The 19,225-nt window shown below is 43.8% G+C and overlaps 1 protein-coding gene across 4 annotated transcripts in view; it reads right to left on the bottom strand.

Moving 5' to 3' along the window:
- The window catches only part of arhgap17a (Rho GTPase activating protein 17a), a 42,585-nt gene continuing 23,360 nt past the window's right edge, over positions 1–19,225 (bottom strand). For 2 of the 4 annotated variants that reach the window (XM_080789887.1, XM_080789888.1), the window contains 15 exons: positions 18,354–18,465; positions 18,060–18,136; positions 17,747–17,864; positions 16,519–16,587; positions 16,097–16,178; positions 14,753–14,880; positions 13,179–13,290; positions 12,873–12,954; positions 12,130–12,324; positions 11,123–11,214; positions 9,721–9,871; positions 8,084–8,350; positions 6,976–7,127; positions 4,620–5,180; positions 1–2,365 (listed from right to left, as the gene is read on the bottom strand). In XM_080789887.1, coding sequence (XP_080646013.1) covers positions 2,220–2,365; positions 4,620–5,180; positions 6,976–7,127; positions 8,084–8,350; positions 9,721–9,871; positions 11,123–11,214; positions 12,130–12,324; positions 12,873–12,954; positions 13,179–13,290; positions 14,753–14,880; positions 16,097–16,178; positions 16,519–16,587; positions 17,747–17,864; positions 18,060–18,136; positions 18,354–18,465 — 2,344 coding nt within the window. In that variant the 3' untranslated portion in view covers positions 1–2,219. Of the gene's footprint in view, positions 2,366–4,236; positions 4,263–4,619; positions 5,181–6,975; positions 7,128–8,083; positions 8,351–9,720; positions 9,872–11,122; positions 11,215–12,129; positions 12,325–12,872; positions 12,955–13,178; positions 13,291–14,752; positions 14,881–16,096; positions 16,179–16,518; positions 16,588–17,746; positions 17,865–18,059; positions 18,137–18,353; positions 18,466–19,225 lie in introns of all 4 variants that reach the window. The other 2 variants (XM_080789889.1, XM_080789890.1) reach the window with 2 other exon arrangements.

The following is a 19,225-nucleotide window of genomic DNA, read 5'->3' as shown; positions in this document are numbered from 1 at the left end:
TTTTTAACCATACACTTTATTTTCTTTGGAAAGAGAGTATAACCAAGCATTCATGTTTCAGTATACCACCTGTATACTTTTTCTTCTGATCCATTTTCTCCACTGCTGTTGCAAACCACATTAAAGCTTTACCTTATCCTACCTTACATCTGTTTTTTTCAGGTTTTAAGCTCACCAGACAGCATACTGTACATACAAAACAATTGAGCTTATAAATGCAGCATTGTTGTTTTCTAAGTTTCAATGGCATTTGCTTATCTTTGAGGAGCTTTGCGAGACCCTCGGTCTCGATGCAGAATAAGGCAGTGAGGTACGGTAGCAGAAAGAGACAAGGGGGGAAGACTGACTCAACAATTACAATGTGTGATGGTCTCTGATATGCAGTACAAAAACATTTGTTTCCATGGTAACTGCAGCATCTGAGACATATTTTCCCCTCCCCTTGGTACCATGTTGGGCTGGCTCTCCTTGGGAACCGGACCCCTCCCCCCTCCCGAGTTATATTCAAGGCAAAGAGAGAGAGAGAGAGAGAGAGAGAGAGAGAGAGAGAGAGAGAGAGAGAGAGAGATAGAGAGAGAGTTTACATCGGGAAATCACCACAAAACCATTTTGTCTGCCAAAAATCTAACACCACCTCACTACTGAGTTTAGTACAGCACTTTGTACACTCAGCTCCGTGGGGAAAGAGAAGGTCTTCCCAGTTAGGGGAAACCGGCAAGAAAACACCCAAAAAACAATAGCTCCTTGAGTTTGGGTGGTGCTCAAGTGCAATATCAACCATTGTAAGCGATTCACTGTCAAGGATGAGTTAGCAGGCAAGTGCCTTGAAAATCATCCTTTTACCAACATTCATTTCATACAGAGTCCGTCGTTCGTAATGCCCTGGCAACGCCAGACAGAACAAGTTGAGATAAAGAGGTGAAATACTGATGGCCTGCTAGAAAGGCTTTTTTACATTCTAGCCGTATGAACATTTTATGCTCACCCTTCTACTATGACTGCTCCTTGATTTTTAGATGACATAAGAATAGTCATGGAAGGAAGAGTAGTCATCATTTACAATTACAACGCTGGCTGCCATGAAGCAACATACTGTAGGCTTTGCAGGGCGATGGGCGTTTCAGATGTGTCACTTTGTGGCAACGTAGCCTTCCTGTTTGTGGAACCTAAAGTCAATACTGCACATCCAAGACATATCTTAAACATACAGCTTTGATGTACAACAGTATATTCACAGGCAGGGTAATATTAGCCTCTTCATACATCCCCAAACTATTTGTGTTGCCAAGTGACAGCAGTTCCTTGTAAATACTGTTGTGTAAGTATTAAGTCACTTTCTGACTCTTCCATACAGTAAAGTATAAAGTATCATTATCATTATATGGTTCTAGTAGGAACCAGTAAGGCATTATTTTGATTTCAAAGACTGCATAATTACATAAAGCCACAGGGAATGTGTATTTTTTGTAAATAAATACAAGAGATAAAGATACAGAGAGCAAAGGTCAGGTTTCATACAAAAAACAAGATTGGGACAAAGGGGGGGAAGTGTTTGAGATGACTGGAAGCCTGCAGTCACCAGCTACACTTCAGCAACAACACTTTCACTTTTCTAACATTTTTATTTCTATCGTCCCCATGTGCTGCAGAAACACCTTTCATTATTTAATGTTCTAAGGCCATTTTTCCCACAACACCTAAAAAAAATACAAAACAAAAACTCACACCTCACACCAAAATGACCAAAGAAGCCTCATCAATCCACATTTTCCAAATGAAACCCACAACCCCCAGTTAGTTATGTCTATTCAGGCGCCCTGGCGAACAACATGCCGTTTTCCTCCAAAGGAAGCAGCCGAGCTCTTCACTGCTGTGTCATCTAAAACTCGACAAAGCTACATGAAGGGCTTTGTCAGTGCTACGGTTACAATCGTATATAGGTAAGGGTGCTAAAAGGGAGGAGACCCTCTCAATTCTACTGTTTTGCAGCAGATTGTCTTGATTTGGTATGGTGGCAGCAGTATGTGTGTGTACTGTATATGTGTATACGTGTTGTGTTACACATGAGTGGGGAATGGGCAAGATAACAGCAGGTTTGTGTATCTGTGTTGGGGGGCTGCGGATATGTGTAGTGATTGAAGAGGATGATGGACAATGGATGAGAAAGGGGTGGAGGACCCAAGGTGTGGAGGTGTTCTGTCCCTCCCGCTCTCCTTTCTTCATAGGACGGTACTCTCCGTGTCCAGGTCACAGTCTTTGGGAGGGGTCAGTATGAAGGAGGTGGGGCCAGTGGTCACGTGCTGCTGCTCCACAGCGAACTCGGGAACCAGGGCCCGAGTCAACCCCTTAAAGGACATGGCTGGGTCTGAAAAGAACACAGTCACGTTAAACTCCAAAACACGAGTGTTTTTTTCTTAATTTCTATTGTTAACTGGTCTGACCAAAGTGGTTTCTATCCATTTGTCTTTGGGTCAACTTTGTTCAGCCTGGAAAACTTGCCCGCCCCCCTTCTTTTACTTCCAAATACGTATTACTTTTTTGACAATCTTTTTCTCTTTTTTCCACGTAGAAAGTCTCTCCCTCTAATGCTTGTACTTCCCGAGTCATCTTTGCATTTCTATTATTCAATGAATGGTGTCGCCGATATTTGATGTGCCTTTTGTCTATTATGAGCAGGTATCATGTGTTTCATGTGTTCCGGCAAATAAACTGAATGTCCTGTAGTTGGGGGTGCTTGTGAACAACTCGTCATAAATTTAATTATGGACCACAATAATGCAGAATATTAATAGCCATACTAATTACTATAATTATTTTTCCTATATGGCTGCCATAATCAAAGCTGCATGCTGCGACAACTCTGTTCAGTTAGTAAATTAGGACAAACCCTTTTCTCATGCATTACATGTAATGAGGTGTGATGATGCAACCACACGTTATGTAACACATATCTTGACACGGTAATTATTACACTACATGCCCACATTTACCAACAATGAACAACTCAAACAAAACAAAAAACGAAATAGTTATTCTTTTAAAGTTATTCAATGTTCTGAAGAGACTAATGACATTTGTGCCATTCAACAAATATAATAGTTTTCTGTTAAACGAATGGAAAATGCAAAATTCTGCAATCAAACAAGTGTGAGAGATTTGTCATTTAACAGCAGGTGGAGCCGTTTGGCCAGAAAGTGCCATCACAAGGAACGTGCGACAAGTTGTGGTAAACTGAGGTGACAGAATAACTGCAATAATACTTTTTTGTAAAAAGTTTTGCCAATCTGAAATAGGGCTGGTTATTGATCGAAATCATAATTGTTTAAAGTGACCAGTAAATTGCAAAATAAAAAACTAATGTCCCCCCCTCCAAATATATATAACAGCTGAGAAAAAGGAATATGACTATGTAGGATTAAAAAGTGCATAGAATTGACTAAAGCCGAACAATAACCAAACCCCATTCCAGACCAAAGACAGGGAAACCAAACAGCTGATGGTTGAAAGCCTTAGCAGAGTGCATATTGTGTGTGCTTTGGATGCTTGGAAGCATGCATGCTGTTATGCACTCTGACTTCATATGGTACAGTACATTAGACCAGTGGTTCTCAAAGTTCTTTGAGAGGGTTCCAAATGGTCTCGTCTGTAACTGTGGGAGTGTACACATGGCATTAAATTGACTCATAAGGGTCCTTTTGGTTCCATATGTACACTCTCAAAGTTATGGGGGAGGGCTTTGTAATCAAAACGTTTGAGAACCACAGCACTATAGGCAATACATAGCAGGTACAAAGCCACTCATAGGCATGCATTCCAGACTTAAAACATGATTCATAGTGTTTGTTGTACAAATTTGGAGACTCATTGTGATGATACCAAGATCAGATTTTCTCATATTATATTCTGACTGATTAAAACCTTACTGTGTGGGGTGTTTAGGGTTTGAAAATGACACACTGAAACTCAAATGACTGAATTAGCTAAATACATTTTTGCATTGAGAAATGTAATGTGCATTCGCTCGTCAACACCTTGCTGTCAGTTGCAAACCCTTGGTGAATAATGTCACTGAAAAGACATGTCAGTCATTTGGAATGGAGGTTAATGATTTGTGACCATGGTGTCTGTGTAGACAGCAGGCAGGCAAACAAGAATGGCCCGGGGTGATAAATGTTGCAAAAGATAAACAAAAAAAGTGCACGAGCTGCAAATGTAAAGGTCCAATTAACAACAAACCTTTCCACAAGTTCTCCTTTTTTAACCTGTGGACGCATTGCAATACAACATTATTAGAGAGAGAGAGAACAGCTGTAAAGACAGCATCCGTTCATAGTATACTGTATGTCCCACGAAAGGCTGAGGACTGAACTAACGCTACACACTATGCCAACCAACGGCAGCACAAGCAACCAATAAGCTGCAATTTGACACGTGCACACGCACACACACACCATCTGTATACAATTGTATTCCGCAATTAATTTTCAATAATTCAAATGAAGAATATTTCACTTCAGATAGAATGCCCACTGTTATCGCAAATACATGGCATGTGAGAACAGGAGGCAAAAATGAGCAATGAAATTAACCTCAACCTTTACAAGGCTAATGACACTCACCCATGATCTTGTAAGCAGTTGCACAGATCCCATTGGTATCGCTAGCTGGCGTGGCGGGTTGGGGCGGAGGCGGCATGTTGGGCCGGTTCCTAGGCTTGGGAACAGGCCGTGGCCGTGGGAGGGAGCCTGATTGGAAGGGAGAGGGGGACGGAGGAGGTGCAGGGCTGTCCTGGCTGGCGGCAGCAGTGGAAGGCGGAGGGGTGTCTGGAGGGGTGGGGGTACCTGGCGGTGAATGGTCAGTTCCCTGGTGATGGTCCACGGCGGGCTGGCAAAGTGACCGAGGCTGGCTTAGAGGGCTGACCTGGGTGGGAGGCTGCGGGGGCGGATGGTTGGGTGCCTGGATGGGGGTCTGGTTGTTGGAGTGGCGCCTGGGTGTGGCACAGGGCTGCAGCGGGGTAGGGGAGGTGGGCGAGGTGGGCGAGTGGCTGGAGAGGGGTCGAGGGGTAGGGCTGATGGACTGGGAGGTGCCTGTAGAGGAAGGGTGGGTGTTGGTGGAGCTAGTGGGGTGTCCAGGAGGAGGGTTGGTCGGCTTGGGAGGGGCAGGAGCTGGCTTCTTGGTACCTGGAGGTGTAGAGCATTATCAATAAGCTGGACAGTTACATTACAATTACAAACATGCTTAGTGACGGATCAACCCCTCCGTGGGCCTTGGCACTATGCCAAATCAAAAGGCTCCATGCATGCGCGCAAATTCACGCGCATGTAACACAATCAAGGACGAGAGTTTTTGCGCTCACGCGCCCAGTGAACGGACGCGCGTGCGTTCAGCACACCACCAGCACTATCGCCACTGCTCCCATAGAGTTAGAAGGCTTGATTTACAGTCTAGATCCCTCACATTTCTGATTATTGTTGCATTAATTTATTATTGTTATGATTCTTTTGCCTTTTCTTTATGTTAGTTGGTTTATTATTTATTCTGGGTTGAGTACTGAACTGACATTTAATGATTTTGTATTTTGAGTTCACGGTTATAACTGTATTTGTTGTTTTTACGTGTTGCTATGGCACCAGCTGGATCCTTAATCAAATCAAATCAAATCAAATCCAAAGTACAGAACATTCAAAAAGGTGGTTCAGACGCAACAGGAAACGGAGCGTAATTTGGTCGCAACTAATTCTGGACATGCAGGAAATGCAGTACACAAGGACTGTACAATAGGCTCTATGCAGTATGAAATTATGAGATCAATTACCAAATAAAGGACTAAGGAAGGTTAGTTTCTTTACCTTGTCTATATGTCTATTCTGTAACATGTTCCCTAAGTACCATAGTAACTGCAAAATGACAATGTATATTATTTCTGTACCAACAAGACACAATTATCCAATATCATCGAAATGATTATTTACTGAAAGAGTGGAAGTGTTTATACACTACCTAAAGAACGCTGATATGCTTCCTTTGAATTGTTTAAAATCGGACTAAACAACGTACCTTAAAACCAAATTTCTTCTTGAACATAACAACCTAAGTGCATCAAATTTTAATAGAATCAGCAGCAGCAAGTGTCCGTTGTGTTCCTGTGTCAAGTTATAATGCCTTTAATACAATTAATAACAGAGTTTATAAAGACTAAAATGATTTCACGTGTTCTATGCAGGAACATGGACAAAGCAGTATGGTCCAACAACTAACAGGTCTTTTTTAGCATTTCAGGAGGAGGTAAATTAAATTAAATCCTGTTGATACACTGCAGTTCATTGAGACAAAGTCACATAGTGTAGCTCCTGGAGCCTGTACAGTCATATATTTGCTTCCCTGTTCTCTCTAACTAGTAAACAAAGTGGAGCACAGATGTGGCCTTTGATTCCCAACCATCACTCCATGCTGCTTACTCAACTTATCCAACAGCCAAAATACATTGTTTGAAGGTTGGACGTTAAAAGGCAATGGTCTGTTAGCTACAGTAGTTGACTGAGAGACATTTGAGTTTTTGTGTGAACTCATACTAATTTGGGTCTACTGCGCTGAACACTGAATAATGGCTTGTCTGCAGCACTAATGCAGGGACTTCTGCATTGGCTACTGCTTTACACAGTACAAAGAGGGCTTTGTTTACATTTTAGACATTTAGCAGACGTCCTTGTCCAGAGCGATGTACAAGTGCAACCGCAAAATAAGCTTATAACAAGATATTAATACGATATTACAAGCGCGCAATAGTAAACAGAAGGTCAAACCAACAGTGCATAGAAAACAGAGAGGATCAAACAAAAAATGGAAGGGATAATTATGACGCGAGCAAAGACGAGAGCCAGAAGGGGTTGAGAAAAAATAAGGGGGGCGAAGGGGTGTGTGTGAAGATAATACAGTATGTATCTGGTATATCGTGTGCAGATTTGAATTGCTCACCTCTGCGCATCATGTGAGGACTGGGCCCCATGGGTCCGGCCCCGGGGCTCCCCACACTCAGCTGCCCGGCCCCTCCACTTAGCCCCCCTGCGGAGCCGTTCCGCTGCAGCAGCGGGGTGGGGGTGAAGGTGGAGTCGCGTAGCTTCGGGTAGCTGGAGAGAGAGAGATGGAATCACCTGTTTTGAGCTCTTCAAAATGCTGGATGATAATCATTGGACATAGAGACATCAGATCACAATGTGGAACCAATGAGTGCTTTAACGACAAGAACTCTATAACGTTCGGTAGAGTGGAGCGAACGTTGTCGGTGACAACAGCCGATCTAAAAGCTCCCAACTCAATGCAATGCGGTGCATTGTGAGCTTGCAAATGTTCAGCGAAGATATTTGGTTTAATGGGGAAAAGAGGGGGCCTAGAGTGTAGGCTTGGTCACTGCCATCAACTATAGAGTTTAAGTGGTTAATTGTTTCACCCTTTTTTAAAGAAGCCTTACTGTATCTAACCACATTTGTGAGAGTGCCTCTTTCCTGAGTTTACCTTTTCAGCCTGTAGGATCAATAAGAATGCTGGAACTGAATGGAGTTATCTGTCTGAAATGCCTTGTGCTCTGAATGGCCTCCTTTCACTGACTGACTCAAAGACACCCTTCAATGGTTACATAAGAAGCACCAACGTCCAGGCTCCCATCCCGGAGCAGTTGAGTCCCAGTTTCCAGCTGATGCCAGTGTTTTAGGGAGGGAGGAGGCATTTGGAGGACAGCGCCCTGGCAGGGAATGTTAAGACGTGACAGCAGTCATTGTTGCTGACTGTTTCAGTGGGCAGTGAGGGCAGTGAGACGAGCCTGTGTCTGCTAGAAGTGATGGAGCTGTTTTAAGACTGGTGGCCTTGCCAGAGGCACAAAGTGTGTCTGCAAGATCAGCATTTTGAACTGATCTTATCCATTAACGTGAAAACAAATCTAAATCTGGCAGCACTTCCAGAAGTCTTTCATGTATTTCCTGCACGTGCAATTGAATACATTTCCTCTCATTGTGCTTTGTAATTGCATGTCTGTATGGCATGCTGTGTTCTCCCTTCCCACCCCAGTGGAAAACAAGCAGCCCCTTACCTGAGCTCCTCAGTGTGCTGGGCTAGAAGCTGTTGGGCTGCTGCTAGAGCAGCCATGCTCTGGGCCAAGCTAGGTTGGCAGGGTTCAGATGAGCCCAAGCCCCCTGGGGGCTCTGTCACGGTATGCGCCACCTGCCCAGCCCCGTGCCCCGGCCCCGCAGCCTCCACGGGGGGTAACGGAGGCTGGAAGGCGGGTGACGCATGCTGCTTTCTACCTAAGGTGTTGCTGCCTCTACGGAGGGTGTGGTCCGAATACTTGTTAGAAATGCTACAGGGAGACGAGAGGGAAAAGCAGCAAAGGAGAGAAAGACACCGCAGCTCTGATTAGAAAATTAGAAAGCTCCAATCCACCAGGTTAAGAGAAAGGCGCACACACACGCGCGCACACACACACACACACACACACACACACACACACACACACACACACACACACACACACACACACACACACACACACACACACACACACACACACACACACACACACACACACACACACACACAGTAGTCAGGGTAGATTATGAAGCAATATTACAGGGATTATATATTTAATATTACAGGGAGAATTAAAAAGGAGCAAAAAGCCACAGTTAAGGAAAACTACCAGTTTCAGCACCCACAGTTCTTAGGACAATTAACCACACAATTAAGCACATATCATTGTTACTGATTTGGTTAGATTAGACAAAACAAATGCAATTTAAAGTAATCATTGTCACAGACCATTATTCCATACTTAGAAATCCCTGTGTGCCATATAAATGGCCCTTTCCCCTCTGCTCCTAATAGCTAGGATGTGTGGTTCAATGCAGAGGAAAATGTTTAACTACATGGAAGCTGGCTGAGCTAATGCTGAATCATTTTCCCCCCTTTGCAGCTGTCAGGAGTTTTGACGTTCATTTGCAGAGACAGATGTGTTTACTGCTTTGACACATCTAATAATGGCTTGTATAATTCCAGTACGAGGCAGATTAGCCGGCTTGGTTGGTTCGCTGGTTATAAATTTTGATATATAGCGTCAGGCCTAAATAGAGCAAGATAGGAAAAACCCACCATTAAAAACCAGCTGCCCAAGTGTTTAGCTGACCACTGTGGCGAGTGGCAATAGTAGACAGGAGAGATGTTTGGAATTCTGGATCACATGCCAACAACAACATACATCATTCAGGACCCCAGTCGGGCCCCAGGGACACCCCTGTGTGGTTCTCCTGGCTGTTTACCTGTGGTGTAAAGTAACTAAGTAGATTTATCTAAGTACTGTACTTAAGTACATTTTTGAGGTATTTGTATTTTACTTGAGTATTTACAATTTTCTGTACTTTTACTTCTACTACACTACATTTATTTGAAAACTTTAGTTACTATTTACTTTGTAGCTTTTGATTATTATTACAAAACACACATTAACCACTTTGGCCCTATATATATATATCGGCCATTTTAAAATAGCCGAAAAGAATTAAGACTCATCTTTTACTTTCTCTAATAACAACCTAAAACATGAACCGTGGTTGAAAAAAACTAAAGTTGTCCTTTAAGCATACTTTTGCACTTTTACTCAAGTACATTTTGAATCCCTGACTTCTTACTTGTAACGGAATATTTCTACCTTGCAGTATTGAAACTGCTGTTTACCTGTCTTTGCGAGGTGTGTCGTTGTCTGCTGGTCCCACCATGCTGCCAGGTCTCTTCCTCTCTATGGTGCTGCAGTCGTAGTCGTTGTGGTTGTTGTGGTTGGAGGGAGGGGTGGGCATGGCGAACATGCCAGACACGTTGAACTCCACATCTAACAGCCAAAGCAGGTTCATGTCACATTCACAAGTCAATGAGTACATTTTAGTTTAGTCACAGTCTGTGGAATTAAACCTCATTTAGTTTTTGTCATATTTTAGTCACCTGGAATGTCTTAGTGTTAGTCTAGTTTTACGATTTCAGTCGACTGAATCTGACTAAAATGTATTTTGGCAGGCCTTGATGCCGTCGGAATGGCTGATTTTACACTTGCTGAAAATAGCTTGGGGGAGCCTTGGGGGACCAGGTTTAACGGCTTAAATTAACATCTTGTTAGTTATATTGCGGGCTTGTCCGCTTCTAAAATCCACCGCTGTTTCGACATGAATTTAAATAAAATGCTCTCATGTACTTTCTAGGGATTATTCATAGTGGAAACTAAAGTGACAGGATATGATTGACTGTACACCATGAGGTACGTGCAGCCATTCTTTCATCCCCTGGAACAATAGCTGTCAGCTAGCCTTGGCTCTGCCAAAGTCACACTCAGCAGATTCCATTCTTTCTCCATTTTAATGACTATATAATCATACTGTATTAATTACTGTAATCAATATAAAAACAAGAAATGAAATGTTATTTACAGGGACCTTTACCTAAGGGAATGTAACACTGCCGTAGCAATATAAAGAAAACAAGTGCATCTGTGACTGTGTCTGAGCACGTTTGGCCAGCCAATCATCATGAAAAGGACTGTTTTTGTCTCAGCAGCGTGAAAGCACAGCTGCACCTTGAGTGACAGGCAGACCAGCCGAACATGAAAAGGTTGCCACTACATCGCTTTTCAAGCCACCTGTAAAAGCAGCACTCTCCCAAATCGGCTGCTTTTGATGTTTGTCTTGCATTCTAATTGTATTCTTTGACCACTTTAAACTATTTTATATTCGCAAATCCGCAATGCATTGCAACGTGAGCTTATACATTTGCTATTTTTGCTATTTCTGAACTATTTTGGAGAATTCTCACCTTTAATGTCATGTAAATTGCATACATTCTTTAAAATAATGACGATGGCCTAGTGGTTAAATCGCATAACACATATAAGCTCTAATGCATTCCTAAGCCTGACAGCCTTTGCTGCATGTCATTCCCCGTTTCTCTCTCCCCGTTTGCCTTCTCTCTCCACTGTGCTGTCCAAATAAAGGCTGAAAAGCCCCCAAAACATATCTTTAAAAATAAATAATAATGACATAGCATGCAATTAAAAGGTCATTTTATTCTACATGACGAGGCCTCTCTTCCTCACCCTCAGGGAAGAACCAGTCTGCATGCTGAATGATGGGCTCAATGATGGTAACCACGTGGACAGAGGTAGCTGCAGCCATCTCAGCCAGACTCCTGCACACACACACACACACACACACACACACACACACACACACACACGTTAAAAACATAAATGCAACCATGAAACATCCTTTTCTTCTCTTTGTCCATTTCTCTAATGCTACTATACTTCTGGGGCCATTTGGCCCTCACGAGTATAGTAATACCAGCACGCACAAAAATGAGATGCCTTCCCCACATAATAACGGTTGGTCGTCACTACAATATCAGAGAGTATGTTCTTAAGAAACCTGCCATGTTGTCCACTCTCTTTGTTTAGACTGTGATATCCACAGGGGAAGGCATACTTCTTCTTTGGTGATGGTGTATATATATACTGTACACACAGGACAGTAGCTAGCCAGTGAATTATATCCCTTCGTCGGTCTCATCATCAAACTTCCTCTTGTTCCTTCCTCCGACCCGCCCTTTAACTTTTTAGTCATGGACAGGCACTCTTATCTAGAGTGACAGGGTGGGGCGCCGAAGTGTAGAGCAGTGGTTCCTAAGACATAAATTCAACCCTTTTTTTAACGCTGAAAATGTCATTTATGTCAGCCGTGTGACGAACTATAATTGCCTTTACTGTAACTCTAGTCCTCTACAATCCCTATAACACATACTGCTCGTTTTCTATCCAAACAGGAAATTGATTGCACCTTGTCAGTCTAATCAGATACAAGTTAGACCTAGGACAGTAGCAGGTGAACGCAACATAGCGGGTAGGATTAAAAACCAGCATTACCAGGTGCAGAAACACACGTAGATATTTGTTGGAATGAAAACCTGCACACACTGATCTGTGTTTCACTCAAGCTCATTCTGCCAAGTTACACATGATTAACCGATGGCCAGAAAGGGGACTGAACTGACAACCTCACAGTTACAGAATGGTAATTCCCACAATCCTTCCACCATCTCTCTCACCCCTCGGTCTTGGCCCAGAGCAGGTTGGGTCCCAGGACGATGGCCATATTGCTGGGGCTCATCTTGTTGACCTCGCTCTCCTGGGCCAGCTTGGCCAGGAACTTCACCAGGTACCTCAAGTTGGCCCTGTTGCTCTTTGGCAGCAGATCACACACCACCCACAGAGCCTGGAGCCTCTTGTCTGGGTCTGACACACTGGAAGGGGGAGAGGGAGAGGTTGAGAAGAGGTACAGTAGTCTGGGTCCAATTTACAATTTAGGCATTTAGCCTTTGCTCCCAGGACCAAAGCCGAGATCCATCGGTTTAAAGAACAGGAATGTGCTCGGTGACCTTGGAGGCTATCAACAACTCAAACAGTGACGTAGGCACATACAGTACAGTACTGCTGCTCACAGTTCAGGGACAACAGGACCTCGCATTCACCACACAGCACAGCGGGACCATACACATTTTAAACTAATTACAACAGACATACACATCCACTCTCTATAGATAGGCGATGAATAAACATCCATTTTCAGTAAACTCAATAGAACCCTTCCCTTCCTTTCATTCTCTGAGTTACAGTAACAGTTCCTGTTCTCTCCCTGGCTGAATAGAGCAGATATAGAACATGCCTATCAGATATCCATACAAACATAAGCACAAAAAACTACAGTTAGACATGCATTTTCACCTTACTTGGAGGCTGTGCAATTTCTATATTATTGAAGGCTAAAGAGATATTTGACTTCCATTCTCACCTGGATGCTTGGGTCCACTCATCATAGAGATGGTAGGTCAGTAAAGGTTCAGGGAGTTCTCTAAGGTACGACTTCAACGCCCCTGCACAGAAAAATAAGAATAAGAGATGAAACACACTGGATTCTATGATTTGTGTTTTATGCAAGGTACGAAACAAACAATACATCGATTCTTAAATCACAGTGTTCCTAGTTCCTATTATAAGTCAGGTGAAGCCAAACGTGGATGGAAAGACAAGACTGATAGATTTTAACTCAACACAGATACTGGCCAGATATGACAGCAGAATTTGGGTTGTAGCACACCTGCGACAGCATGGGGGTCAGAGTAGAACTCCTCCAGTTGGGACGTTGAACAGTCCAGTGCAGCCTTCAGCTTCTTTAGTTTGGAGGCCCCTGCTGCAATCCTGAACAGACCCTGAGACAGACACACACACATTTGAGCAAGCCTTAGTTTAAACACAGTAAAATGACTCAATGTTAACACTGAGGATTTTATTGATACAGATTCAAACACAGGCCCTGATACAGATGCAACACATTCCCTCATCCTTCCCCTTCTTCCACATAATGAGTCTTCTCACACACACACACACACACACACACACACACACACACACACACACACACACACACACACACACACACACACACACACACACAGAAAACAAAGACACCCTGCCACTCACAACACAGCTTTTATTTATTTATTTTTAGCCAGTCCTCACACCACACTGACATTGCCCGGGCTCACTAGGGAATGAATGGGAGGACAAATAACGCGGTATGCACAAGAAAACGCACAAACACTCCCTCATACACTCAAAGACACACGCTTGTTTTACCATAATTGTGAAGACCTTTCATTGACTTCATTCCCTAATCGTCACCACCACTAGCACAACTGTAAACCTTATCCTAACCTTAACCTGACCGTAATGCTACACCTAGGCTTGGACTTTAAAATAGGCCTGTATGAAGTCATGAGGTTTTTACTCGTGGCAACTTATGCGCACACACACGCGCACGCACGCACATCTGATTCATAATGACAGGAGGCGTGTAGATTCCATTGTATTCTAAATCTGATGGAAGGGAGGAGACACGTCAAAAAACAAACATATCATGAATCATTATTACAGCACAAGTGGTTGACAAGTTTCTCCGAATGTGGGAAAGAGTGTTACGGAAATCAAAGGAGGATATTTTCCCCCCGTTTACAGTTCATCTCTCCGCCCATGAACTCCAGACTGAAGATGTTCATGGGAACAAACAATTGGTTTCAGTTATGTCTTTTCACTCTGTTGACAGAACGAACCACTAATGACAGACATGGTCCCACGCAACTGTGCACAGCGCTATACAACAGCAGCCTGTTTGAATGACATGCAGGACTGACAGGACAGGCAAAACTCTGGCGGTGGGAGACTATAATATACGTTAACCACTTAAACCCAAACGTTCTCACACGGCAGTGCAGTTGCTGAAATGTTCCTCCATCGAGGATTAGCAGAATAATACACCGGCCGCGGTTTGCCCTCGTCATTGGATGTTTCGAGCACTTCACTTTTCCAACCAAAAATGTGTTAACCCATTTTGGGGCGGGAACCCCTTTTGGTGTTAGCATTATGTTATGCTTTAGCTATTGAAAAATAGCAGATCTACAAGCTCATAGCACGCCACCGAGTGGCACGCTACGAGCTTGTAGGTCTGCTATTTTTGACATTTTACATTTTTAGAATCTGATTTCAGGTCAAAATGTGTTAAGATTTGAGGTGCATGGATGGTGTAGAGCTAGAGACACGAGATTAACTAATATTCATGTTTGTGAACGTAAGAAACGATCATCACAGGCATGCATTCCATCCCTGATCCCGTACCTCCTCCCTCATGCCGGTCTCCAGCAGCATCATAACACAGGCCTCTAAGGGCAGAGCGATCTCTCTGCTGCTGCGCTTTAGGTGCTCGTCCAAGGCAGTCCCGAATGCCGGCTTTTCTGTCCAGGAGTCTTGATAGACAGACAGCCAGCCGGAAGGAGGGGGAGAGAGAGTTGCGAAAGCAAAAAGAGTGCGGTGAGCCAAAGAACATGATTTTATATTTTGCCGTTTCTTGGGGTCACGATGAAGAATAAAAGTGTTACAGGAGGAGTAATAGATGGTCATATTAGTGTGTAGACTATAGTGGGAATATAATACAGTGAAAGACCACAACAAAGAAATTAACTAATAGATAAAAGATATTTATTTATTTTCACCGTCATAAATTGTACACAGTGAGTGCACTGCTGCGTTTATAACAAAAGTTTGTGCCTACTAGTACTACATGCATGCGTGTGAGAGGGGGGGGGGACTGGGTGGAGTTGAGTCAGGGGGTTGAAGTAAAACCCAGGTGGGAGTGATGTGAGAAGGTGTGTGTGTGTGTGTGTGTGTGTGTGTGTGTGTGTGTGTGTGTACGTATGGAGTTTGTGAGTCATCGCCACATGCTGGGAGGCCAGCAGGCATCGTCTGGTAAAGACCACATGTGTTTACCGCAGAAAAACAAGCTCCAAAGAACAAGACAAGACTTTACGACCACAAAGACCGAAAAGAGTCAGAGAAGGAGTGAGTGAGAAAAGCGACAGCTATGGGACGGAGAGGCTGAAACAAAACAGCCGTCTCCTTAGCGACTCTGGCTTTTGGTGAATATCTGTGGCGTACAAAGTTGGCCTCTGCCGAGCCGGATCTGCCATCAAACAGGCCTTCAGTGAACAGTAGTACGCATTAAAAGACCACAAAGCAGCACTGCAGCGTTAACGCAGCCCTTCGCTAAACTTGCTTTCCTCTGTTGAGTGAAAAGCCTGTCGGCTCTCTGCATGCCGCCGAGGGTTTCTGTTGTTGTGCTCGGCCAGAAACCTTTACGGTACCGAAGGGAGCTTTTTAGACGTGCACAGTACGACAAAGGCTTTGAGAAAGGCGTGGGGGATGGGGACAACGCACGCCTCTGAAACTAAAAGGACACAGGAGTTGTCTTGGGTCCGTTTTGGTGCTGGTGGTGCATTTTGTACTGTTGGTGGGGGAATAAAAGTGGGTCAGGTGGTGTTCTGCACAGTTCGTCATTCTAAAAAAAAGTTGAGGGGAAAAAAGGGGGGTTGGGGAGGGGGATGGAGCAGAATGGCAGTGCTGTGCTGTTCAGGGGAAAGTGTGTAAAGTCTGTGTTAGAGTTTGTGTGAATGTGTTGTACAGTACCTTGCTGTGCTTGGATGGTCGGCAAGACACACTCCAGAACAGTGAGAGATTTTCTGTGGTAATCAGCTTGAGCCTCTAGAAGCTGGGAATGGAACAGAACAACACGCACACATAAATATAGCCATTGACGGAAAGACAAAGTGATGGGGGACAAGTCGAAGGAGAGAGCAGAATAGACAGAAACAGACAGTCAAGAGAAAGAAGGATGCAGGGAAGAGAGAGGGGTGAGAGAGTGAGAACCACTTAAAAAAAAGAAATGACACAAAGTCAATAAGAAGCTGGCCAATTCTCTGTTCTCTCAGTTAATGTGTACAGCTGTGAACATTCCCATGAATCGCGCACACGAACACACACACACACACACACACACACACACACACACACACGGCTTTGTGAAGCGCACGTCAATGCAGCACACTCACCATTACATAGAAGCGAGCATAGTCCCCCTCTTTGGAGAAGAAATTGTACATGTCAGCTGCAAGTTGATCCTGTGCCAAAAAATACAAGAAACAATTGGAAGCAGACCAAGAGATTAAGAGAAATTCCATTTGAAACTAATGTACATGCCACTAACAAACAGAATGCCTTTCTGCATGACTGAACAAAGACGTCTGCCATAGGGAACCAGAAGTGCTGGGTATATCATGAATTATTATATAAAGATTGTGCTGTTATACAGTACTTTGTCTTTAAAAGAAAAACGTCTTTGACTTTATGTTGCAGCTGTGCATAAACATATATGCACTGTTCCATGATAGCAGTGTTCTGACACCGTCAACTTTGACAACACAAGTCAGTCTCATCATATCTCCCCCTTGGCTCTCCTCCTGTCCGTCTCAATAGAACAAGCAAAGGGAAAGTGGTCTGCCATGTCTCCCTTTATAAAGAAACACAAAGCCCTTCCAGGCCATTGATTTTGTCAAATCGACATATCATTAATAAATAAACCCATCGCCCCACTGACACATTAGAGTCTGTGTCAGCCAGGTAGCAGAGTGGTGGGTGTACAGTAGTTAGCGGTCAGCTGAGACCATTAGTTTGCGCTCTCTGTGAGTCACAAATCTTCCTGTTGTTGGCAACACGTCTCAATGAGAGCCAGAGGGAGAGAGAGAGGAAACACAAGGCTGTGGATTTCCTGGACATAAAACCTGACACATCGTGCAGGGTTACACATACAGTCAGGCGAGGAGTACGTACAAACTGATTGAGACACACCAAACTCTAGACGACTAGATTTACACAAACACACATGCTCAGTGAGGCAAGGAGGAAGACAGAGACACACACTGACTCAGCATTGTCATTGATAGGAACATATCCACTCAATGAGAAGAGCAGACAAATACTGTGAAAACACACATGCACCTAAACAATCGAATAAGGGAAACAGGCGGGCAGGCAGCCACACACTGGCTGTGTGCAAGATAAACAGAGCAAGTTGACAGCAGTTGGTTAAAGACTTCCTCTTTCACTGATGTGTACAGTAGCTTGATTTGTTGGTCAGGCATTAAGAATGGCCTGAGCTATTGTTTTAGGAAGCCGCCAGGAATAACTTTCCCTTTGTCAACAAAATGTGAGCTCTGGAAATGGCGGTGGCCAATATGGAGATTCCAACCATTGACCTGGTAGGCCAGCAAGGCTTGTTACCTTGCACAGCTCCACTTTGTTCAAGGCCTCATCCACCTCTTCCTTCAAAAGATCAGCTTTGGCCGTCAGTGCTTGAGTGTTGGTTCCTGAGATTATCGACTTGGTTGCCTGCAACCATCTGTGTTGAGAGGGAAAAAAACCACACATTCATGGCTGAAATCAACGCTGATGCACTGTCAAGTCCTCCGAGTTAATTTATCCATTTGTAACCATATAGACGCGGAACACTTAAGATTTGACTATATAGGCAGGAGTCAGATAGACAGAGGGGGATGCCGTTATGATCATGCACCACCATTAAAGATAAACTCACCGTGCTCTTGCTGAATCGTAGTCCAGCACCAGTTTAGCCAGCTGCTTCCTTTGCTTCAGGATGTTGGGGATGTCCACCTGCGATAACCAGGCCACATTATGGTCAGCCAATTAGCTAAATCATCTGCTGTTAGGCAAGAATTAACGTCAATAGAAACTCAACCCTCCATGGCACAAGGCTGTACAAATTGACCTTTGTAGGTCTGTGAGTTAAATGAACACTTCTCAACAAGATCTTGCTGCATATTTCTCTGTTCTGTCTCTGCCCATGTGTGAGGTGCGTTTACTTTCGGACCTCTGCTAGCTGGTTGAGGGGGTCCAGAACATCTTTCTCCAGCTGCAGTTCGTGTTGCATCAACTCCGAGGCCAGACGGTTCTCTGCCTCTCCACACACCTCCATCATTTTCCTGTAAAAAAACATGCAGGCATGCACGCACACACACACACACACACACACACACACACACACACACACACACACACACACACACACACACACACACACACACACACACACACACACACACACACACACACACACACACACACACACACACACACACACACACACACACACACACACACACAGTAAACATTAATCACAAGTTCATCCATGCATTCCCACAAACAACAAAGTATCTGTCAATAATCTGTCCCACCAGTTCTGCCTTCGGCACCAATCCATAATGGGAAACTAAACCAGGCCAGTGAAACATTGCCATTACCAGCTTGTCATTTCATGTCAGGGTCCTGAAAGTCCTGGTTACATCCTTCGCTGCATGCATGTATGCATCATCAATTTATTGCATGTAATTGATGATAATGTATTGACATATCGTGTCATTTCACCAGAAAGAGACGATGTAAAAGCTCACAACACGGCGGGTTGCAAAGCTTGCAGATTGTCTATTTTTAGTACAACCAAATGTAAATCAGGCTTGATAGATTTTATATGGATGCATTCCTGAATGGAGGATTGTACACAAAATAGTTTTGTTTGTTTTCCGGATTTTCGTTATTAAATGCAGCTGTCTTGGACATGTTTCAAACCTGTGGAAGGGGGGGGGGGGGGGGAAGAGGAAGAAAAACAGGCATGTGCTTCCATTTGGAGGAGGAATGTTGTAGAAAATACATAAAAACAATGATGTTTGTCTTATTTTAAATGAG

The sequence above is a fragment of the Protomyctophum bolini genome (genome assembly GCF_963924005.1).
Source record: "Protomyctophum bolini genome assembly, chromosome: 18".
NCBI lineage: Eukaryota > Metazoa > Chordata > Actinopteri > Myctophiformes > Myctophidae > Protomyctophum > Protomyctophum bolini.
The sequence above is the reverse complement of the archived record's forward strand: the minus strand, read 5'-3'. Positions and strand labels throughout refer to the sequence as shown.